Source organism: Primulina eburnea, chromosome 10 (assembly GCF_022965805.1).
Source record: "Primulina eburnea isolate SZY01 chromosome 10, ASM2296580v1, whole genome shotgun sequence".
NCBI classification, from domain to species: Eukaryota; Viridiplantae; Streptophyta; class Magnoliopsida; order Lamiales; family Gesneriaceae; genus Primulina; species Primulina eburnea.
Genome location: NC_133110.1, coordinates 36,596,049 through 36,620,915, shown reverse-complemented (window position 1 = coordinate 36,620,915; position 24,867 = coordinate 36,596,049). Strand labels below are relative to the sequence as shown.

Genomic DNA, 24,867 nt, shown 5'->3' with positions numbered 1-24,867 from the left:
AAGTATATATATGAATATATATATTTATGTGTTGTTTTGTATAATATATCTTTATTCCTAAATTAATGGTCTACGTTACGACCTACAAAGGAAGAATTTCAAATTTGGTTTAGTTGTGATTTTTAACATGTAAATTACATCATAAATAAATTAAAACATGGTTTTTCAATTATATATGTGGAAAGTCATCAATAGCACATTTTTGCTAGTCGCGGGGTCAGTCACATTGATATTATTTCTAAAAACTAAATGATTTTTCCATATAATCCTTTCTCAAACCAAAATTTAAGATATATTTCTTAACCACTTTTATCGAAGTTTACAAGAAATTTACCATCTTAATATAGATAATATTTTTGATTTTTAATTATGAGGCGTCTCTTATATTTATCTCAATGAAATATATTGATCATAATTAAATTATTTTAAAAACTTAAGTAAAATAATCTAACAAAACTGTCTAAACATAATTAAAACTACATCATTGACAATGAATAATATACGAAAATGAAAGATGTTAGAAAATCTAAAAAGTAACAGATATTTGATAATAACGTTACATTATGTGCAATAAGTATATATAGAAAAAGAATAAATATTTAATTGATGGAAAATTTTGCATAAAAATTAATGAATCAAAATATAATATGTAATTCATTAGAATTTTTTTGTTTCAAAGGTTAACTGGAATATTTAAGTAGCCCCCACAAATAGAGACGGATTTATGCATGGGCTGTACTGGGCTATAGCCCAGCCCACTTTTTTTTTTAGAAAAACCGTCGCTAATATTTGCGACGGTTTTATTAAAACCGTCGCCGATGTGGATCGGCGACGGTTTTATTTAAAAAACCGTCGTACATCAATGTCTTAGTCAAATCCCGTCCATTTACAAGGATGAGACCAAATTCATCCCATATCCTCTGATCCGCCCCACCTCAATTCTACAAAATTTCTCTCCCTAGTCCCAAGCTCTTTAGCGACAAAATAGAATTGCGGACTCCTGAATAAATCGAATTGCTCATCGACAAGGCAACAATCCAGGTAAGAATCGGCTATACATTTTTTATTTTGTTTTTTATAGCTTCTCTGTGCGTGATTTGTGGTTTCTTGATTGTTTGTTGTTGAGTGGTTGATTCACTATTACTTGTTTATTTGTTTAATAATTATTTTATTCTTGTTTAGGATTATAATTGAACTATTTCAAAATGGAACATTAATCTTGTTTTGACATTACCTGTGTTTACTGCCACTACTGAGCGGGCTTTTTCAGCAATGAAGCATGTGAAGACGGCACTTCGCAATAAAATGGAGGATGACTTTCTTGCTGATTGTTTGACACTCTATATTGAACGAGATTTACCCAAAAATAATGATGTAAATTCTATTATTGATGAATTCTATGTTTTAAATCTCGTAGAGCACAATTTCGTTGAACGATATAATGTAAATTTTTTTTAATAATATATAACTTATCATATTGAGTTCAAGCCCCCCAACTTCTATTCCTGGATCCGTCCCTGCCCACAAAAGATCACCTTTGTCGAAATTTTATTAAAATCATTATAATTAAAAAATGATGTAATGGAAAATAGAACATAAAGATATAGAGAATGCTAGAAAAATATGGTCCCTAATATTTTATAAAAGGCAAAAAAAATACCACGTTACCATATCACATTGCATAGAACTCAAGACTAACCAATATAACTTTCGATTCCAATTTGACGAGTGTGTCGAAATGGCAAACGTGCTACGTACGTGTTCTTTTCTAGTATGAAAAAAGTACTTAAATATTCATATTTACCAAACCTCGTCATGCGTCGAGCCCCGAGCTTACGAATGTGAATCTTCATAAGCAGTACAAAAGTAATAATTTACATTGTAATCTCGAAGTTCAGATAAAATTTTATGACATTTATTGTAACTGTACAGCTCATCTCCTATGCTACATTACTGGAATCATGCATGTTCCTCTGGTTAAAGAATTCCAAAACTAAGAGTTTGTAAACCACAATCCTGTTTTTTTCTAAATAACAAAGGCACACGTAGACATGTAAAATTCACCATTTATAGCAACAAACTTGAGAAAATCTGGGGCACATACAGCTAGCTAATTCAGCCTCTGCCCTTCTTCATGTCCTTCCGAAGAGGGTCCGGTCCGCCTCCTGCATTGATTGATGGACGAAAATCAGATCTCTGTTTGGACTTGGTTGCCACCAAACAACTGCAAAATGAATATAAAGGTTTCTCCCAATGTATAGAAACTCTGCATTATTTATACCATGCTTCTTCTCAGTGGCATCGAATTTCTTCCTGACATTTGAAGAAGTATACGGATATTGTTATGACATTTGTATGTTTAAAAAATGGGGTGAAAAGAGACATAAATTTTCAGTGTAATTCTAGGACAAAAGATGATGCTCATTTTAAGCGTGGCATGAAAGTGCCCTTAAAGGGTGTGTTAAAAGTGCAGTATTGTATCTCTTAGACATCCAATATCAAAGATCATGAACCAGCTTCACATTGATTTACATGGGGGATTTCACATCAAAATAACTGCAATTCTTTGAAAGAAACAAAAAAGGAGAGGGGATTTTCCTGTTTTCCAAAATACCTTGGAAATATCACCGCGAAGCTGAAAAATTCTGGTGTTCATCCCTGTTATATAACTATTAGTTGAAGGCCCTCATTTCCCAGGCTCTCTTGTTCCTCAAGTATTTTCTTTGCGGAAGTGGCAGTAGATTCGCCACACTTAAACAATTCAATTTTTCTAAGTGTTAAAAGTTCACCAAGCTCTGGAGGAAATTCCATCAAATTTATATATTGAAGAGCTAGGTGCTCAAGGATGGGAAAGTGTGTCTTGTCGGCTCTCCAGCGCCGCAAATTAGTTTTGCCAATTACCAGCGACTTCAATCTGACAAATTCTCCTTCAACCGGACACCAATCCGGACCAACACATGCACCGGATCTAAGCTTAAGAACTTCAAGATTAGGCAACAAACCGACAATTGTCATATCTTCCCAAGGTATGCGGCTGCCATTCAAAACAAGCTTTTTAAGCGAAAGCGGGAAGCTGAGGTAATTCACCGAAATCTCGGACAACACTTTGCATGCTAGTGATTCGAGTTTGTGCAAATGGACAAGATTATGAAGGTAGAAGTGAGGCCATTTCACACTCCAGGGGAGACTATCATAAATAACTTTTAATTCCTTTAGATTTGGAGCTCTTCTCAAAATCTCCTCAGTACACCTAAAATACAGAACATTGACAAGACTATGCAGGTTTTCCATTATATGATAATCATGCTTGTCATCGGGACCAGGAGGATCAGGTAAAACAAATCTATTGAACTGGATATGCCTAAGTTGGGGCAAATCCCAAATTTCTGGTGGAAGAAATATTGGTTTATCTGAGGTATCAGCTATGTCCAAAGTCTGCAGGTTCCAAAATAGGGATATCGAAGAAGTAAACCTAAAAATCGAATTCGAACCCCATTCAGTGTTTAAAGACAAGGACCGGAGGTTAACGAGCTTCATAATTTCATCAGGGGAAAAGTTACTCTCTACGATGTACAACACCCTCAGCAGTCTTAAATTTGTAGCACACAATGGTGTATGACCCAACTCACCATACATAGAACGCGTTAGTGATGTTGATCCCAATAAATCAAGGACAGGTGAGACAGATCTTATGGGTTTCAAGGGAGCTTGATGAAAGACAAGGCGACGTGTGAATTGTATGCCTGGGGGAATATCAGGGTTATGTACATCTATCGAACTAAAGAAGTTTACTTTTTGAGCTTCCCTGAGGCATAGGTCCCTCAGAAGATCATGAATACCAACACTTTTTATTTGCCCAAGGATCCCTCGTTTACGAACGAACATGAGATTTCTATCAATAAGGTCTACAATGTACTCATTCGCTGCCTCTTCCAAGCTTTTAGCTCTTATTGGCTTTAAAAATCCCTCTGAAACCCATATCTTGGCGATTTCACAGGTATCAGACTCACTATCTACTGTACCAAGAGCCATGAAAAGAAAGCATGGTTTCAAATGAATAGGCAAGTTGCTGTAACTCAAAGATAATATCTTTAGGCAATTTTCATCGCCCCCTGAATTTATGATTGAGTACAAGTTTTCCGCAACGTGCTCCCAGAACACCGTTTTCTTGTTAGACTTGGCAAGGAGTCCACCGATCACCACAATTGCCAGAGGAAGTCCTCCACAATTTTTTGCAATGGTCTTCCCTAATTCCTCAAACTCAGGAGGACAAACTCTTTCTCCGAACACCTTTTCTTTCAACAACTCCCAACTCCTGTCATCATTCAAAAATTCCATTTCAAAAGGCCTACAAGAGCTCGAATGCGCCGCTACATTCCATAGCCTCGTCGTTATCAAAATTCGACTTCCATTGCAATTATCTGGAATGAATGGCTTTATCTCATCCCAGGCCTTAGTACACCACATATCATCCATCACTATCAAATACTTCATACCAGATAAGCTTTTGTATAAAAGTTCACCTAACTGGTCATCACTTACAGTTTCTTGTTTTCTCTGATTAATTTGATACAGCAGCGCCGAAACAATCTTCGCCCCACTATAATTTTGAGATATTGTCACCCAAGCACGAATATGAAAGTTATGCACAATATGTGGATTTTCATAGATATTTTTAGCTAGAGTCGTCTTACCGATTCCTCCCATTCCAACAATGGCTATGATTTGGCGATTTAATTGTTGTCCAGTGAGTCTATCCATTATCTCAATCAATTTCTCGTCAGAACCTACGATAGCATTTTGGTCATTGGGAGCTAACCTTGATGCAACAGCAGGCAAAAAATCTACAAAACTCCGATCTTGGCCGAAGTCCCCGATTGTCGCTTTAATCCTGATCACCTTGGTCTCGATCAAATCCTCCATTTCTTCTATAAATTTTTGGATACATTCAGAGAAGCTGGTGGAGCTCTTCGCCTCGCTACCCGTAGATCGTGCTAGAATCTGATCCGATACATGGGACTCAATAATATCCTCTGCTGCACAAGCTGCAGCTGCAATTTGGCCCTCCAATCCAGCCATTTCTTCGTGGTCTCTGTTCGAGTTATCTTCGAGAAATTCTTGAAGGTAGCGGACCTTTTGCAGCAAGGATTCAATCTGTTTTCTGTGGATACGAAGCCATTGGTGGGAAGGGTGCAAGATCTGCTCTGAAGTATGCATAAGTGAAACTACAGCTGCATACGCCGCCATTGCTGGAGAATTCAGTGAGAAATCTTATTTTATTCGATAATATTACTGTTACTGCAACGGTCATTTGTTTTATCTGTCTCTATGAGGTTTTGGCCGACCATTTAGCAATCTAATCTAATCTAATACAATTTTAATCTAATATCTAATACTATTATAAAATAAATAATAATAAAACTATTATAAATATATGATTTTGAATTGTAAATTTACATCTGTATCATTATCTTCGTTAAATAATATTCATTAATACATGTCACTTTGTTTGTTTTGTTTTCATTTATTAATTAATTGACATTTGCATTCCAATTTATAATAAAATCTGTTTTTCAGAAAAACTTATATCTAATGAATTCCAAAATGATAACAATAATAACTATATATTTATTGTCTGTTTTTTTTTTTTGTAGTTATTATTATCACCGCTATAAATATATGATTTTTTCTAGCTATTAATGAATACTAAATAAATTGAAGAAATTGAAATTTAGTTACCATTTTATATAATGAAATTTGAATTTATCTTCCATTTTTTGGAATGAAATGTGCACTCAAATTTTTTTAATATATATATTTTTAATAAAATATAAAATAATAGTAATAATAAATACATGTTTTTGTTTATTCTCACATCTATTAGTGGATTTTAAAATAAATCAAAGAAAAATAAAATTCATTCATCATTTATTGGAATTAAATTTACACTCAATATTTTTTTTTTATAAAAAACTATATCTTTAATGAAATTTAACATTAAAAAAAAGAATGATGAAATTTACGCTCTATTTTTAAAAAATTGAACTATATTGTTATTATAAAAATAATTATTTTTGTTTTATCTATCATTTTTTTAGTTTGATTTGTGAACTCTATCTTTATTTTTAGAATGTCTTTTTGTTTGATTTCGATTTTTTCATTAATTAATAAATTTAAATAAATAGAATAAAAATGAAGTTTACATTTTTTTCAAAGTTTTATATTTATCCAATTTTTGAGTAGGTCTTCTGTAATACGTTATCAAATAGATATATCTCTAAGATGAGTCGAATTTTTTTTATTAATTAATGTTAACGCAATTTAAAATAAATCGAAGAAAAATGAAGTTTACACTCTTGTTCAAAATTTTATAGTTCTTCAATTTTTGAATAGGTCTTCTATGATATAAATATATATATATATATATCATATTTCGGGTCGACCCAATCATTTCCAGCGTGAAAAACAATAATAAAATTTAACCTCTATTTTTTAAAAATAAATTATATCCTAATTTAAAAATATTTATTTTTTTATTTCTCTCATTTTTCTTTTTGTTTTATTTATGAATTCTATCTTATTTTTTCCGATTTCATCTTTATTTGATTTATTTTTTCCATTAGAATTTAAAATAATCAAATGAAAATAAAATATAATTTTTTTTCAAAATTTTATAGTTATCTAATTTTTGAGTAGGTATTCTGTGAAATGGTAGTATCATGGATATATATATATATATGTATATATATATATATATATATATATATATGAGATATGTTGATCCGGTCCATTTTTGGAGCGAAAAATAATTTTTTTCATGATTCGAGTCAGATATGAGATGTTTCACAAAATTGACAAGTGAAATAGCATCACATGAGTTTTTGTGCCAATTTTTTTTTTAATTCGATTAAATTATCATCCATGAATAACATAAATTATGTGAATTTACATGTATGTTCTTATTTTAGTTAGATAGTGAAAGGAATTAAATTCTTTGATATAATTTCCTTATTGATATCTCTAATATTTTGTCTTTCTAGATTTGAGAATAATCTCTAATTTATGATGCGATCTCGTGTAGATTTGGGAGCCATAATATCTTTAATATATGGAATCTTATATCTTTAAGATATGAGATCTTTGTTTTTTAAGGAGTTTTTTTCTAATAAAACTCTATGGGTGTTTTAATAGGTGAAGAGGATGAAAGAGCAGTGTGCGACATACAAAGGAGTTCGAAGAAGCTTTTCGAGACTGTAGCCATCTCGTGATTGAGAACGTGTTGCTGTGAAGTGCTGCCAACATTCGAAGACAACACCTAATCACAGTGTTGATTAGTGTGTTGAGTGCTGAAATATTTTTGTCACTTCTCGGTTAATGCATCCGATATAGTTTTGTTATACGGTTTGTTAGAAGTGTAGGATGCAATTTGTTACTCGCCTTTATAAGGGAGTTGTTTGATTCTTTCACTAGTATTGGGTTTTTGTAAACTTACAAATTTTTCTAGTGAATTATTTTGCCCTGAGGCACCGCACAAGTATTTGATACTTGTGCATAATTTATATCCCGTCTCTCTTATTACTATCGTTATTCCAACTACGTTTAGGTGTGTTAAAATTATAACTTCCGCTGCATGTTGTCGCGAGTGTTACAACACCTACGTACAACACCTATATTCTGAAACACACAACACTCACTCTCAACTTACACATACACTGTGGAAACAGAACTTTCGATTGGTATCAGAGCCTCACTTGACGCTACTAAGTGAGATCCTGTTTTGTTTTGTTTTCAGAGTGTAAAGGAATTATGGAAGGATCAACAAATACTGTTTTTAGGCCTCCCGTGTTGGATGGATCAAACTATGCATTGTGGAAAGTAAAGATGAGGGTTTTCATTAAATCCATTGATGAAAGAGCTTGGCAACGTGTACTTGATGGTTGGAGTCCACCAAAACTTGCGGATGCTGATGGAGACACACGACTCAAACCTGAAAGTACATGGACTGTCGATGAAGTGCAAACCTCAAACTTCAATTCCAAGGCTCTCAATGCTATATTTTCATCTGTTGACACAAGGATGTTTAATCTAATCACCACTTGTGTATGCGTCAGAGATGCTTGGGAGATACTCCAGAAGCACTGTGAAGGATCCGCAAGTGTGCGTAAAACTAGGCTAAGAATGGTGACGTCAAAGTTCGAAAGTTTGAGAATGGAGGACAAGGAGTCTATTCTTGAGTATGACTGCCGGTTGAGACAACTCTCAAATGAATCACATGGCCTAGGAGATCTCATACCAAATGAAAGATTGGTGAACAAGGTCCTAAGATCTCTTCCTGAGAGATTCAATGTCAAAGTCTGTGCTATTGAAGAATCTAAAGACACGTCTACGATCAACTTAGATGAACTAATGAGTTCTCTCAGAACCTTTGAGATGAACCTTGATCTTCAAAGGAAGGATAAAGGGAAGACAATAGCCTTTGAAGCCTCAACTGAATCTTATGATGAAATCCTTCAAATATCTAAAGAGGTGGATAAGTCTGATTTAGGTGAAGAATCGATCTCTCTTTTTACTAAGAAATTTGGTGATTATTTGAAGACTATGAGAGAAAAGAAGAAAATTGGACAAAAGTCTGAGCTGCCCAATAACTCCACATTTGCAAAACCTCAAAAGTTCACTCCTATGAAAGGACAGTTTCGACCAAAGACCGAAGTGCAAATCCAATCTAATGTCAGAAACCTGGACTCGGTGCAATGTAGAGAGTGTTCGGGATATGGACATTATGCCAATGAGTGTGCCAATCGACTTAGGAAAAACAAAGGCATGACTGTCACCCTGAGTGATGAAGAGTCTGATGATGATCTAGGATCGTGTGAATCTGAAAATCACACATCGTTATCTTCTGTGATCAAGGAAAAACGCTCAATGCAAATAAATCCTTTGGGTGTTGCCACCAGTGTTGCAATACCTGGCCGCAACACCTCTTCGAAATCAGTATGTCTTAAATCTACAACCCTTGCGGAGGCAAGTCAGTCTGAAACTCAAGAGGTAGATGATGATGAAGTCACTCTAGAAAGTGTGCAGACGATGTATGAAGAATTATATGAAGACTGGATTAAAAGAACTAAAGGAAATGCAATTCTCTCTAAAGAGAATGCTGAGCTAAAGTCACAAATTTCACGACTTGAAGTAATCTTAAGCAAGAAAGACTTGGAATTATGCAAAATCAAAGAGGAACTTGGAGAAGCAACTCAGATTCTTGCCAAGATGAATTCAAGCTCATCCAAACTTGATTCACTTTTGATGACTGGACAGAATGACAAAGCTGGACTTGGTTATCCGAATAGTCTGTTTGAAATTGGAGAATCTTCCAATACTAAGGGAAAACAAACTGTTTTTTGTCAAAGGAAGTGTTGAAGCTTCGAATGCTACACAAACTGAAAAGGGTGCTCCATCAAAAGGGCGAATGTCCATCAAGAAGTCTAAATCCAGAAAGCGCCACTTCATCTGTCACTACTGTTACAGACCTGGTCATATCAAACCCTACTGCTTTAAACTGAGAGATGATTACAAGAGATGGGAATCAGAACGGGTGTTGCCACAGGTGTTGTACAACACTCGGCGCAACACTGCCAACAGAAAACCGACGGTAAAAAGGGTTTGGGTACCAAAGGCTAAGATTCAATGATCCGTTATTTATACGTCATTAAAGACTAACATTGCAGGAATATTGTACTTTGACAGTGGCTGTTCACGCCACATGACAGGTTCTAAAGACCATTTGATTGACTATGTTGAACTGAGGAGTGGTCATGTGACGTATGGTGGTGGTGCTAAAGGAAGAATTGTTGGCAAAGGAACCTTGAATGTTGATGGACTGCCTAATCTGCACAATGTGCTTTATGTCGAAGGGCTTAACTCAAACTTAATAAGCATAAGCCAACTTTGTGATGACGGTTTGCATGTTAAGTTTGATAAAGACAATTGTGAAGTATTTGATAATGCTAATACTCGTATTTTGACAGGTACAAGGTCTGCTGATAATTGCTACCAACTTGGAGAAGACTTAGTGTGCAATCATTCAAAGGTGAGCGAATTAAACTTGTGGCATCAAAAATTGGGACATGCAAACTTCAAGACATTAAAGAATCTCGGTAAGTATGATGCTGTGAGAGGTATGCCTAATTTATCATCTGGAATTCCGTATGTTTGTGGTGCATGTCAAAAAGGTAAACAAACACGTGTTCCCCATCAAGTGTTGCAACACTTTGGGACAACACGGTGCCTTGAACTCTTGCACATGGATCTTATGGGTCCAATGGAAGTGGAAAGCCTTGGAGGTAAGAAGTATTCGTGTGTTTGTGTGAATGATTTCTCTCGCTTTACATGGGTAAGATTTCTTAGAGAAAAATCCGATACATTTGATGTTTTTAAGAAATTACATGCTAAGATTACTAATCTACATAATCTGAGGGTTGGTAAGATAAGGACCAATCATGGTAAAGAATTTGAAAACTCACACTTTATATCATTCTGTGAAAAAAGAGGGATAACTCATGAATTTTCGGCCCCTAAAACTCCTCAACAAAATGGAATAGCCGAAAGGAAGAATAGGACACTGCAAGAAATGGCTAGGGTCATGTTAAGTTCAAAGAATATTTCAAAAAGATTTTGGGCCGAGGCCTTGAACACAGCATGTCATATTTCAAATCGTGTGTACTTAAGGAGTGGTTCTACTATGACACCCTATGAAATCATCATGGGAAAGAGGCCGAACCTCAAGTATTTTCATGTCTTTGGATGTGTATGTTATGTTTTGAATGACCGAGACCATCTTGAAAAGTTTGACTCTAAAAGTGACAAATGTTTATTCGTTGGTTATTCATCTAATAGTCGTGCCTATCGCGTGTATAATCTGAGAACAAGAACGACTATGGAATCTATTAATGTTGTTTTTGATGATCTTACAGATCTAACGGGAAAAACAATCGAGGATGATATTGATGAGCTGCTGAACGAAAGTGAGACACTGCCTAACACAGATGTTGCACCCGGTGTTGTAACACCGGAGACAACACCTGCACTGGCAGAATCAAATGATGAACTAGGAAAGTACTCTGAGAATGATGACAGTGTAACCAATGAAGAGATTGATATTCCCAGCAAGGTTCAGAAAAATCATCCATCATCTCAGATCATTGGAGAAACATTTGGAGGAGTGCAAACGAGAAGAAAGGAGAAGGTAGACTATCGCAAAATGATGGGACTAGTATGCATGACTTCCGTGTACTCTCAAGTAAGTCACTATTGTTTTGTGTCACTTATAGAACCAAAAAATATAAATGAAGCCTTAAAAGATGAATTTTGGGTTGATGCAATGTATGAGGAACTTGAACAATTTGTTAGGAATGATGTGTGTGATTTGGTTCCCAGACCCGATAATATGAATGTTATTGGAACCAAATGGATTTTCAAAAACAAAACTGATGAATCTGGAATTGTTGTGAGAAATAAAGCTAGGCTAGTGGCTCAAGGGTATACTCAAATTGAAGGAATTGATTTTGATGAAACGTTTGCCCATGTTGCCCGAATTGAATCGGTTAGACTTTTACTTGCTATTGCATGTCACATGGACATAAAATTATATCAAATGGATGTGAAAAGTGCCTTTTTGAATGGCATCTTGAAAGAAGAAGCTTATGTAAGCCAACCTAAAGGATTTGAAGATCCACACCACCCGAACCATGTCTACAAGTTGAAGAAAGCTCTCTATGGACTTAAACAAGCTTCAAGAGCATGGTATAGAAGACTTACTGAATATCTGCTTGACTTAGGCTTCAAAAGAGGTGAGGTTGATAAAACCCTTTTTATTCAAAAATCGAAGCATGATATTCTTGTGTGTCAAATTTATGTGGATGACATCATTTTTTGTGCTTCTTCTCAAAAGCATGTTGATGAATTTGTTAAATGCATGTCTACCACATTTGAAATGAGCATGGTAGGAGAATTAAGTTTCTTTCTTGGATTGCAAATTAAACAAATGCATGATGGTATCTTTCTATTTCAATCCAAGTATGCCAAGAATTTGGTGAAAAAATTCTCTGTCGAGAACACTAAGCACATTAAAACACCAATGGGGTCAACTGAAAAATTGTTCAAAGACGATGTTGCGGAAGGTGTTGACAACACCCAGTATCGCAGCATCATAGGCAGCCTTCTTTACTTAAGTGCAAGTCGTCCCGACATCATGTTTAGTGTTTGCTTGTGTGCTAGGTACCAGGCTGATCCTAAAGTCACTCATCTAAAGGCTGTCAAAAGAATTTTGCGATATATATCTGGAACAGTTGACTTAGGTTTATGGTACACCAAAGAAACAAACACCAATTTAGTGGGCTTTAGTGATGCTGACTGGGCTGGAAACTTAGATGATAGGAAAAGTACCACGGGTGAGTGTTTTTATCTTGGTAACAATCTGGTGTCATGGTATAGTAGAAAGCAAAATTGTGTGTCTTTGTCCACTGCTGAATCTGAGTATGTTGCAGCCGCTAGTTGTTGCTCACAACTTCTGTGGATGAATCAAATGATTAAAGATTATGGATTCAACAGTGACACCTTAATTGTATACTGCGACAATTCAAGTGCAATTGATATTTCAAAAAATCCAGTGCAACACTCTCGAACGAAACACATTGATATTAGACATCATTTTATTCGAGATTTGGTTGAAAGGGTATGATTCGAATGGAATTTGTTGGAACTGAGAACCAACTGGCTGATATCTTTACAAAACCATTGGATTTTGAGAGATTTTCCAATCTTAGGAAGTCTCTCAGCTTGTGTACACAATGATCACTCACGGATATTGTCCTCGGTGTTACAACACTTGTGGACAACACTCAGCATGCATGTGCATTTTATTTTTAGGATGCTAGACATATTGCATACATCTTGTTCTGTGTAAAGCCTGTACAAGTGAAGGATACTGAATGGTGCGCTCTCAATTGTGAATCAAACTTTCTATCGAAATTCTCTAAAGTATGGAGTATGCTCAATCTAACTCGTAAAGCTGTTGAGGATATTCATGTACTACATGATCATGTCCAAAATAGACAATGACTTAGAAAATTCCTGAGTAATGAGGCAAAAATAGAAAGAAAAAAAAATGGAACAAAAACATTGTTTAGAAGAAAATGGAAAAAAGCTACCTAGAGGAGTCCAATGAAGACCGTTCTTCTAGAGTGTGAGCTACCACTTCTAAGTCAAAATCCAGATGGAAAAAGCTACCTAGAAGAGTCCCATGAAGACCGTTCTTCTAGAGTGGGAGCTACCATGTCTGAAATAAAAAAGGTTTTAAGAAAGTTTGAGTACAACTTGTGAGTGTTGCCAAGAGGTGTTGCCAACACCTAACTACAGACTGATCACAGTTTGATCACATGCGTGTATATTTCATTTTTGATCATATTATAGGCATAAACTTAAGTCATTCATACTACTGCTTTGTGAATTCATCATGACCAGTGGGCTACCAGCTTTTAATTCATGAAATTCGAAAAATAACCCAACCAACTTAATTTTGGAATACCTTGATATCTAACGGTTAGTGGGGTTAATTCGATGTGGCGTTTCATCCTGCCTGATCTTTTTGAAAGAATGATTACACTGTCTGAGAAAGTTACCGTTGGAGTAAACCGGATTTGGAAAAATGCCGGAGTTGCGGCACATCAAAATGTTACCGTTGGGGGGTGTGCTTAAATATTTAGGGATAAATAAGGAACAACTTTACGGCTTACTGTTTTCCCTCATACTCTAAAATCTCTCCTACCCTAACTCTATGTTTTCTCTTTCGCGCAAAATTATCTGTGTTCTTCGCAATTTTCTGTCTTCTTCGAACTTCCTTACTTTGTTGTTCTCTACTTCACAGATGGCTGGCTTTGATCCTCAAGACATCAGGAGTGAAATGGCTGCAACCATGGGCGACAAATCACCTGACACAACACCCAGAGCCGCAACCGATGTTGTGGGCATGGAAATTGTGGGTATACCAGAGGAACCAATCCCCCTGGAAACGATCGCTCCTGGTGAACCTGGGAACGAAATTAATGTCGAGGACCCCCCAAATTTTGAGGCCGTGAATAGAGCCTTTCCCCCTGCACCTATGCGCCGAAGGTCGAAAAGACAAGCAGGGTTCGATCCTGACTTTGTCCCTACCAAGAAACCAAGGGCATCCACCGTCCCATTCATTCTGGACCCTGATTTCTCGTCTGGAGACGACTCCAATGATGATGACTTTGAGTTGGTGGCTCGCCCCAAACCACCTGTTGCCGCTAAGGAATCTGGTTCTACTTCCGGTAGTCAAAAACCAAACCCCATCACGGACTCTCATGAAGCTGCAGAAAAACAATCTCCTGGTGAACCTGAAGATGATGAACATTCTTTGGCAGAGTTTCTTGCTCAGCTCAAAGAAGATAAGGTCGCCCGAAAACAAATGGCTAAGGAGGATGAACCTGACCCGGAAATGATGGAGGAATTCGAGCAAAACCGGCCTGGTGCCTCTGATGACTCCTCCTCATCGTGTGTATCTGACTTTGAATCTGAAGTACAAGGTGATGACGCATCTGAAGACATTGACTCGGAATCTAGCGAGTCTTCTGAAGATGATGCTACTGATGCTGCTGCCGGTGTTGAAGTGGATGTTGACAACACCGAGCTCAACATTGACTCTACGGACTATGATGTAAGTAAGTCCTTTTCCCCCAAATTTTATTCTGAGGATGCCCTGGCACTATGGCCGCTGTTTGTTCAGAGAGAGTTGGTTGAGGAGAAAAATATTGATGTCACTGCCTATGGGAAATACAACCTGGTTGAATTTCTCAAAGACAGAAAGTTGCTATCCACAGTCACCACTGTTATGCCCGATTGTCGCCGTGTAGTGTTAGAGTTCTACTGCAATCTTCTGCGCAGTGTTGGCCATGAGGAATCGGTGAAGTATGGGCGAGTGTTTGTTCGGGATCATATCTACAAGTTCTCCCCGTCGGTGATCAATGAATTCTATAACACTCCGGATCTTGAGGAAGCTGACGAGGATCTTGACATACATGATGTCACCTCTGTGCTCACTGGAGGTGTGATCCGAGTATTACCCGACTATCCAAAGAAGCTGAGCGCTGCTAATCTCACCTCCTTCTACTCTGTCCTCCATAAGACCTCCATTTGGAATTGGACCCCGTCAACAAATTCCACCATTGTGACCAGATCTCAAGCCCTGGTTCTGTTTAATATTGGCACTGGGAGAGCCTTTAATTTTGGGAGGTTGGTGTTCAGGACTGCATTACAATATGCTGAAGGGGACTTCAAGAAGACAAAGCTACCATACCCCTCACTGATCTATGGGATTTTGGAGTCTCAAGGGTTCATTAGGGACATTGATGAAGATCTCTGCCCTGTTAGAGACTCCCTGAAGATTTCTCCTGTGTATTTTAAAGGCAACAGACAGATTGATCTGCCTTGGGGGACTTCCAGTGTTGCTCCGGATGTTGGCAACACTGCTGATGTAACATCTGAATCTCTGCCTGATTTGACTAGCCTGCCCCCTGCACCTCCTCCTGGTTATGTTACATTATCTCTCTCCTACATTCGCGAGCAGATCGCCTATGGTCGGAAACAGATTGCAAATGCCAAAGCGACCATTGATCATTACGAACATCAAGTGGCAGATTATGAGCTTCTACTTGCTGCTAGTATGACAAAAAGGGGGAGATAATACAACCGGCACCAGTGGAGCTAATGATGATGATGATGGCAGTAACAATGGAGAATAAGAAGTTTGAGAAAGTTTGAGTTTTCCTTTTTTTCTTGGTCGCTGTAGTTTTGTTTTTTTTTGCTGTAGTCATTAATAAGTATTTGCATTTTCTCTGATGTTACCTTTCCCTAATTAATGAACGGTTTTTCGATGTTGTGATTCGAGTGCTGTAACATCTAACATACAACACTGATGTTTGATTTCAGGAAAGGTTTACCGGTTGAATTCAGGGGGAGTCAACTAAAGTTGGCTGAGTCATTAATCGACTAATTCAGGGGGAGTTGAGCTGTATAACTATGTTGGGGTGTTTTGTCCAGAAAGGCAAAAAGGGGGAGATTGAAAGGAATTAAATTCCTTGATATAATTTCCTTATTGATATCTCTAATATTTTGTCTTTCTAGACTTGAGAATAATCTCTAATTTATTATGCGATCTCGTGTAGATTTGGGAGCCATAATATCTTTAATATATGGAATCTTATATCTTTAAGATATGAGATCTTTGTTTTTTAAGGAGTTTTTTTCTAATAAAACTCTATGGGTGTTTTAATAGGTGAAGAGGATGAAAGAGCAGTGTGCGACATACAAAGGAGTTCGAAGAAGCTTTTCGAGACTGTAGCCATCTCGTGATTGAGAACGTGTTGCTGTGAAGTGCTGCCAACATTCGAAGACAACACCTAATCACGGTGTTGATTAGTGTGTTGAGTGCTGAAATATTTTTGTCACTTCTCGGTTGATGCATCCGATATAGTTTTGTTATACGGTTTGTTAGAGGTGTAGGATGCAATTTGTTACTCGCTTTTATAAGGGAGTTGTTTGATTCTTTCACTAGTATTGGGTTTTTGTAAACTTACAAATTTTTCTAGTGAATTATTTTGCCCTGAGGCACCGCACAAGTATTTGATACTTGTGCATAATTTATATCTCGTCTCTCTTATTACTATTGTTATTCCAACTACGTTTAGGTGTGTTAAAATTATAACTTCCGCTGCATGTTGTCGTGAGTGTTACAACACCTACGTACAACACCTATATTCTGAAACACACAACACTCACTCTCAACTTAAACATACACTGTAGAAACAGAACTTTCAGATAGTATTAGTAAATACATGTTTTTTTGTTTTTCTGGTATTAATTAATTTGAAAATAAATCAAAGAAAAAAAATATATTTTGGAATAAAATTTACAGTCCATTTTTTTAAAAAATTATATTTTTAATAATTAATAAAATTTAAAATAAGTGACACAATATCATAACTACGCACAATAACTTTCTAAGAGTTCATCTATCTCAGTACTACTCTCTCTCATGCACGCTTAACCCAACGAAACTGAATGATAGTGACATATTAATATTTTAGTTCAAAAGTTTCTTGATTTTTAGGTCAAATGTTATATTTGTAACAAAATACAAGACTTTTATTTCTTATAATCGTGATATACCATGCAAAGTTATATACAAAGGTAATTGTGAACATAATGAGAATTGCACTGACGTGGGTTTCAATTGGTCAAACCCTAAAACTTTATGCATGACAAACCCAAATAATTATTTAGTGTCATGAGAGAACACTTCAAAAGAATGAAAATGAGCTTAAATTGATTTTATGTGTAATAATTACTATTATATACATCAAAATGATAGAAAATAAGGAATAAGAATGAATTCAAATCCTTTTATGTGAAACAAATTAGTCTTACATATAAATTTACTTAAAATGATTTATAAGATTTTAAAATTTTACTTATGCTATTTAGTATTTTTTGTGCTCGAAAAATAAAAGTTTATAAAAATATTACAATTATCTTCATGTTTTTTATGCTCTGTCAAATTTCATTCGATGAATTCTTATATAACTTGTAGCTACTTTTTCAACGACGTGATTTATGTATAGAACTTAATAATTTCAAAATATATCATGAGAAATTCAAAAATTACGGTTATTTCATATTTGTATGTTTCACACGTGCAACGCACGTACATGTCTTCTAGTAAATATATAAATATACATAGTTTTAATGTGTTATTCATCAACCGTGAAAACTTCAGTACACACTAATAATGCGACAATCACTTATTTGATATATAATTTTGAGATACCTAATGATATTCAACAAGTGAATGTCACATTATTGATGGATACAAAGATGGACACGATTGAGGAACAACGTCACAAATCTATAAATATATATTTCATATAGTAACTAATTGTATACATTTGCTAAATATTGAAGCAAACACCAAACATAATTATCAGACAAACAAATAAAAATACTGACATTTGTTTTCCCAGTACAGCATTGTAAAACAATACTGTTGAAATTATAAATTTAATTAATACATGCAACCATCCTAACTAAATACGTTGAAACAGGATCAAACGACTAAGAAACTAAATAAAATTCACAAAAGTAGGACTCAGAATCGAAAATCTTTTAGAATTAAGATCTCGAGAGATTTATTTATCGGAGAAGACGACGCAGCCAGCCTCGAGCCTCAAGGTGCCGGAAATGGCTAACCTGAAACGACTCATTAATATTGTGCATAAATACCCTCAAAAAATCAGAAAGAAACAAATGGTCACCGGCAAAAACTTATTTTTGACATATTATTATTCACGTTATTTAGCTAACTAGTTGAACTTGTGATGCAGTAAATCTAAATATTAAAAAAATATCTTTTCAAAGAAGCTAATATGTAAATAAAAAAATTTAAAGGACACTCACAATCTAACAAAGTTCAGTGATCAATATACGCGTGTTGAAATATCGTTTTCTCGCACCCAATACACAAAAAAAATTTAAAAACTTTTGTTTTGACGTTTAAAACGTTCTTGGACGTCGTATGAATTAAAACCATACATAGAGTGTTTAGATTTTATTCATCTTTGGGTATTTAACGCTGACTCTAACTATCCCGATGTTTAGGGATAATGATTCTTCTTGTAAATATCTACGAACTTTATTCAACATTCTAATCAAATACCCGATCAGAAACTTTGTTCGTATCCTAGATTGTACTAGAAATCTAGGAGAAATTTGCATTGAGATAATCACCGGAATTTTCAGAAACCACGGCGGGGCACGGTGGTGCTGTGGAGTCGCAGGCGTGCCCTGTCAAAAAGGAGGGGCCGAAATTTGGGAGAGATAAAATCTTGACTTGATTTTGTTATTGTATTATTAACTGTTTGATAACATCTATTTAATAAACTTGATATTTACTTCCCACGAAGATTTTAATCTTATCAGAATTATATATTTTCATTATTTAACAATCTCACATGGTATTTTATATTCTTAAAAATATCGTGCACAATCAACTTTTGATAATGCCGATGTATCGATGGTACAACTCTAGTTAATATAAGGAAAAATGAAAATTTCATTGAACCATTTTTTATAACCAAAATTTCTTGCCTACAATTTTGGTTAAAAAACATATATCTAAATCTTAACAATCTCGTGGTTACCATAACTCGACTTCAATTGCAATGATCTGGAAATAATCGTTTGAATGAGTCTCATGTGAGACCGTCTAACGGATCATAATCTGTTAGACGGGTCAATCCTACCCATATTCACAATAAAAAGTAATACTCTTAGCATAAAAAGTAATACTTTTTCATGGGTGACCCAAATAAGATATATGTCTCACAAATACGACCCGTGAGACCGTCTCACATAAGTTTTTGCCTAATCGTTTTATCTCACCCCAAGCCTCAACGCTCCAGAAATCGTCCATCACAATCAAAAATCTTCTACCACATAAGCTTTTGTGCAATTGTTCACCCAACTGTTCATCACTTGGAACACACTCTTGTTCACTTTTGCAACATTGTTGGCCCAACTGGTCATCACTTGAAAGACTCTCTTGTTTGCTTTGTTCGATTTCTGATAGCATTTCAGATAATTTTTCCTGCACTGTATTTTTTTAGATATGGTAGCCTAAGCACGAATGTCAAAGTGATGCTTAATATGTGGATGTTCGTAGACATTTTTATCTAGAGCCGTCTTACCGATTCCTCCCGTTCCAACCATTGTTATGATTTGTCGATTCGATTGTTGTCCTGTGAGTATATCCTTTATTTTATTCAACTTCTCATCAGAACCCACAAGAGATTTTGCTTATTGGGAGCTAATCTTGACGATACAGCAGGCAAAAAATCTATAAACTTATGATCTTCCTCAAACTTCCCAATAGTCTCTTTTATCCCCATCAGCTTGTTCTCGATCACATCCTCCATTTCTTCTATAAGTTTATGGATATGTTCAGAGAAGCTGGTGGAGCATTTCGAATTGCTACCCGTAGATCGTGCTAGAATTTGATCCAATACATGGGATTCAATGACATTCTCTACTGCATAAGACATATCTGAATTTGGCTCTCCAATCCAGCCATTTCTTCGTGGCCTCTGCGTGAATAATCTTCGAGAAATTCTTGAAGGAAATGGACTTTTTGTAGCAGGGATCCAATCAGGTTCCTGTGTATACGAACTTTAAGAGAACACGGCATCAAGATATTGATAGAACTTGTAACTTTCAAGCAGGTTATATACCAAATATGAGTCGAACCCGGATCTATTCGCTAGTAAAGCAAGTGCTACTCCATTATAGAGCTTAATTTCTAAACTTGAAATTTAGAAATCAAGATTCCATTTTAAAATTGTCACCAAAATAATTTTTCTAAAGAATTCAGATCTAACCTTGGTTTAGAAAATCTGAAGAGGTGCAAAATCGACTCACTAGATGGTGAACTTCCTTCTTTCTCTTATTTTCTCTATGGTTACAGAAAATCTGTTCTAGTAATTGTTGGACTGTGCATATTTGCACATTATTGCTTTGAAACATCAAAGAAAAATGCGTTTATTTTGGTGTGCAGTCTGTGATATGAAATATGAATAGTAATAGGCTGCATTTTTTGGACAACTGTATTTGGCCTCTACATTGTGAGGTTCTCCCCATCGAGCCTCAACAATCAATCCTTCAAAACAGGTAGAAGCAGAAGAAAAACTCCAATAATAATAATAATAATAATAATAATATTAAACATCCCGCGTTGCTGACTTCTGCATCAATCGGCCGGTACCAAGATCCTTTTCTCGAGTACATAACATAAACATTCTAGCGAGAGAGATCTCGTCAATGCCCTTCCATTCCAACAGTTTGTGACAACCTGGCGATTTGGCTGTCGAGTAAACTTCTCATTGAACCTCTCTACTTTTGATCACCTAGAGCTAGCCTTGATATGCCAGACGATATATAAATTACGGGCTGATGATTTTTTATGTCTTTCAGTATCTCTTCAATCTTCTTCATCACTTTCATCTTGATCAAACTGGTGAGTGTAGTTAGTGTGCCGCTCAATTGATAAAGAAGAGTATATATAGGATCCCAAGGTCTAACCATCGGTTAGTTGGTTGGTTGGAATGGCTGCGGTTATTGAGTTCAAGTGCAGGTCGCAGTAAGAATACGGAAGGTGACCGGATGCAACTGATGAAGGCCATGTGAAAGACTAGTGAGATTGTTGCAAGATACACAAGAAAATTCATTCTCTTCGGAGAAGGCAATTGGGATCGAGTTCAAGAGTGTTTCTGAAAAACACGAGTGCAGAAGCAAGAGTGTTTCACTGCTAAGCATGTTAGCCAAACGCAAATCAGAATATCTTCAGGTTTTGCTAGAAGATTGACACATAAGCAAGGTTCACCGCCTTGCTCTTATGGTAAGAAAGTGGAAAACTTACTGCAATTTTCTAAAACCTGAATAGACAAAAACAGTGTGCACGTTCTCTTTCAGTTAATGAAGCAAGGTGTCTACTCTAATCATAAATTTTAACCGTTGATCCATTGATATGTTCCTCTCTTTTAAAAGTGAAACATCACAAGGGCAAATTTTTTCCACTGTATAGAGAATACTGAGTTTACGACGATGGCTTTAACGGTTTGGGCTCAACTGAGACTTAAAGTGTCAAACAAAATACAGCAAAGTAGGACTTTGCTCGATTTCCTTCAAAAACACAAGAAGAAATAGTGAGTGAAATAAGGACTAGAGATCCAAACAACTGGTCAGAACCAGTTTCAGAGAGAATGTATGATGTGTAGGATGATGGATATAGTAAAGGAAACTAAATCTTAGTATATATTAACCACCAAAATGAAAAGAAACAATTGACATAATAATCAATCTCCATTGAATTTTCTACTCTACTTAAATGAATATACTGTAGTCTATCAATAATCAACCGAAGCTATAAAAAAAGCAAAAATAACTCCCTCTCTCACCAGCAAAATTGACTCCTTATCTAAACAAATAGTTAGCTAGAAATGGTAAAACTAACGGGAAACTGCGGTTTTTTTCTTGGCGAAACTTCTGATGAAGCCTCTGTTGATTGACAGAGTCCAGCATCAACGCTAGAGTTTGTTACGCTTTCAAGTTTCTCAACCTCAACTTCCTCAACAAAATCAGACACGACTTTATCCTCGCAATAGCTTACATCCTCATCTGACCAATAGGAAAATGAAACCCCGTCAGAGGTATAGCCCCACTCGTCTGAATACGATCCCGGACTCAACTCATAGTCGCTCTCAGATACTACCAATATAGTCTCAATATCATTCAAACCTTCTGGCTCCTCAACATCTTCGATTGCTTCATTGTCTTCCAAGCCTCTAACAAAAGGATGATTCAACAGCATTTCAGCAGTCATTCTGAACCTGGACTCCCTCACAAAACAACCCTTTAGAAAATCCCTCGCATCTTTCGATATATCATTCGGAATTTTCGGTGATTCGTGCCTCCTACCAATCTTGGCAAGAATGTCTTCCGCCTTCAACTCTTTTTCTCCGTGCCACGGATGCTTCCCGGTTAACATCTCCAGCACAATACACCCAACCGCCCAAATGTCACTTGGAGCTTCTTGCACGTTATCCATCACAGCCTCCGGCGACAAATACGTAGGAGTACCCCTCCAATAAGGACCCAGCTTCCTCTTCTTACTCTGTTTTACCCTCTTTGTCAATCCGAAATCTCCAATCTTAGCACAAAACGAAGTACTTCCTTCTCTTCGAGAACTAGGCAAAAGTAAAATATTATCCGGCTTCAAATCGCAATGAACATAGCCAATGCCATGAATATGCTTCAAACCCCTAAGAATGCACCTTGCATACGCGATAGCCTCAAATTCAGGCAATCCACCGCTGCCCGATTTCTTGATCCTCTGTGCTAAGTTTCCACCAGAACCATACTCCAACAACAGATTATACACCATCATACCATTATCCCCCATTGTCGTCTCGTCCCCAAAACACCTGATTATATTCGGACATCCCTTGACATTACTCAAAACCTCTCTCTCCTTCTGAATTGAACCCGAAACCGAAACCTCCGCCGATTTCACCGCCATCACGGACGGAAAATAGCTATGCTTTGATCTGGGATTCTTGAGAGTAGCCACATAAACACACCCGAAACCCCCTTTCCCAATCATCGACCCCCTAAGCCATGCAACCCCATCACCATATTCATTCACACCCTTCCCTCGAACCACGTCTCCCTTCTTTCCCACCGACATATTGGCTCCCACAACATACAATACGTAATCTCTTGAAACTGAGGCAGCAAACAGAAAACCAAAGAAACCAACTTTAACAAGTATAGGAATCGAATTAATGGTGCCTATGAGGAAAAGGGAAACCCAATCTAGTTTAATAACTCGATTCCTATTTCTGCTCTTGGAGTCCTGCACAAACTCAATTAGGGTTCAAAGAAGCAATATTGATAACAACTGGCAAGAGGGTAGCTTGCGGTTTCTTATATGGGATTGCAAAGAATCAAAAGAGGAAGAAAATAATACAATTTGCACAAAAGAGGGGTTAACAGTAACCAATATATTATATAACAAGAATAACGGCCACCAGTCCTTTTGAGCTATTGCCCAATTACAATATCTTATTACTTGAAAATTTTAATTTCAAATTGAATATGTTATTGTGATACGATCTCACGAATCTTTATCTCTGATACGGGTCAACAATGCCGCTATTCAGAATAAAAAGTAACATTTTTTCATGGATGACCCAAATAAGAGACATGTCTCACAAAATACGACTCGTGAGACAGTCTTAAACAAGTTTTTATCTTTCAAAATTATAATCTAATATCTTCTTTTGATCCAGAAATTCATAACCATTACTTTTTGGATATGCACTAAATAATCGAACATTTAATTATTTAACATCACGTAGATGTTCTATCAACTCAATGCACTCTTATTCGTGCTCCTAATATCTTTCAATCTTATTTTTATATTGAATATGAACTAGATAATCGAACACATAATTTTTTGACATCACATAAATTTGTTTCTACTAATTCAAACACTCTTATTTGTGCTTCTAATATCTTCCATTCTTGTTAAACAAAAACTTGTGTGAAACGAGTCTTTTATTTGGGTAATCAATGAAAAAATATTATTTTTTATGCTAAGTGTATTAATTTTTATTGTGAATATCCATAAGATTGATCTGTCTCACATATTAAGATCCGTGAGACGGTCTCACATAAAATACATTCTTTGTGTTATTATTAAAATTTGTTGTTGGCTAATATAAAGTACAATTATTAAATATAATTTTAATTTGGTCAGATGTTAGCAAGTGGTCGCAGTTGGACTGAGTCGGCTTTACAAGTCATAATCCCACATGCCAAATGCCAACCAATACGATATAGCCACGTTTTCGGACAGCTAAAACAAGGTTATCAAATTGGGTCAGGAATCTTGAGTCTTCAATTTTTATTTTTAAAAAAATTATAGTTTAATAAATTTAGAAAATTTTTATAAAATATTTGTACCACATATGATATATTTTGTTCAGATTTTCATTTTATAATTTATACGAGTAATATATATAATTTATGATTAATATTTGAATAAGTCTCTTGTGAGACGGTCTCACGAATCTTTATCTGTGAGACTGGTCAATCTTACCGATATTCACAATAAAAAGTAATACTCTTAGTATAAAAAGTAATATTTTTTCATGTATTACTCAAATAAGATATTCGACCCACGAA

At 35.9% G+C, this 24,867-nt stretch overlaps 2 protein-coding genes across 5 annotated transcripts; both read right to left on the bottom strand.

The window, feature by feature from the left end:
• Positions 1–1,859: 1,859 nt before the first annotated feature.
• On the bottom strand, positions 1,860–5,315 carry LOC140803423 (putative late blight resistance protein homolog R1A-3). 4 transcript variants are annotated; one of them, XM_073159298.1, is made up of 2 exons: positions 2,615–5,315; positions 1,860–2,313 (listed from the first exon to the last, which is right to left on the bottom strand). In XM_073159298.1, the coding sequence occupies exon 1, from the start codon at positions 5,245–5,247 to the stop codon at positions 2,662–2,664; it is 2,586 nt and encodes an 861-aa protein (XP_073015399.1). In that variant the 5' UTR covers positions 5,248–5,315; the 3' UTR covers positions 1,860–2,313; positions 2,615–2,661. The 4 variants fall into 4 exon arrangements, with proteins under 4 accessions (XP_073015399.1, XP_073015401.1, XP_073015402.1 ...); XM_073159300.1 differs by having other exon boundaries at positions 1,860–2,266; XM_073159301.1 differs by having other exon boundaries at positions 1,860–2,224.
• A 16,636-nt stretch (positions 5,316–21,951) lies between these two features.
• Positions 21,952–23,694, bottom strand: LOC140803422 (mitogen-activated protein kinase kinase kinase 20-like). Its single transcript, XM_073159297.1, has one exon. It carries the CDS (start codon positions 23,363–23,365, stop codon positions 22,109–22,111), a length of 1,257 nt encoding a protein of 418 aa, XP_073015398.1. The 5' UTR covers positions 23,366–23,694; the 3' UTR covers positions 21,952–22,108.
• Positions 23,695–24,867: the final 1,173 nt, after the last annotated feature.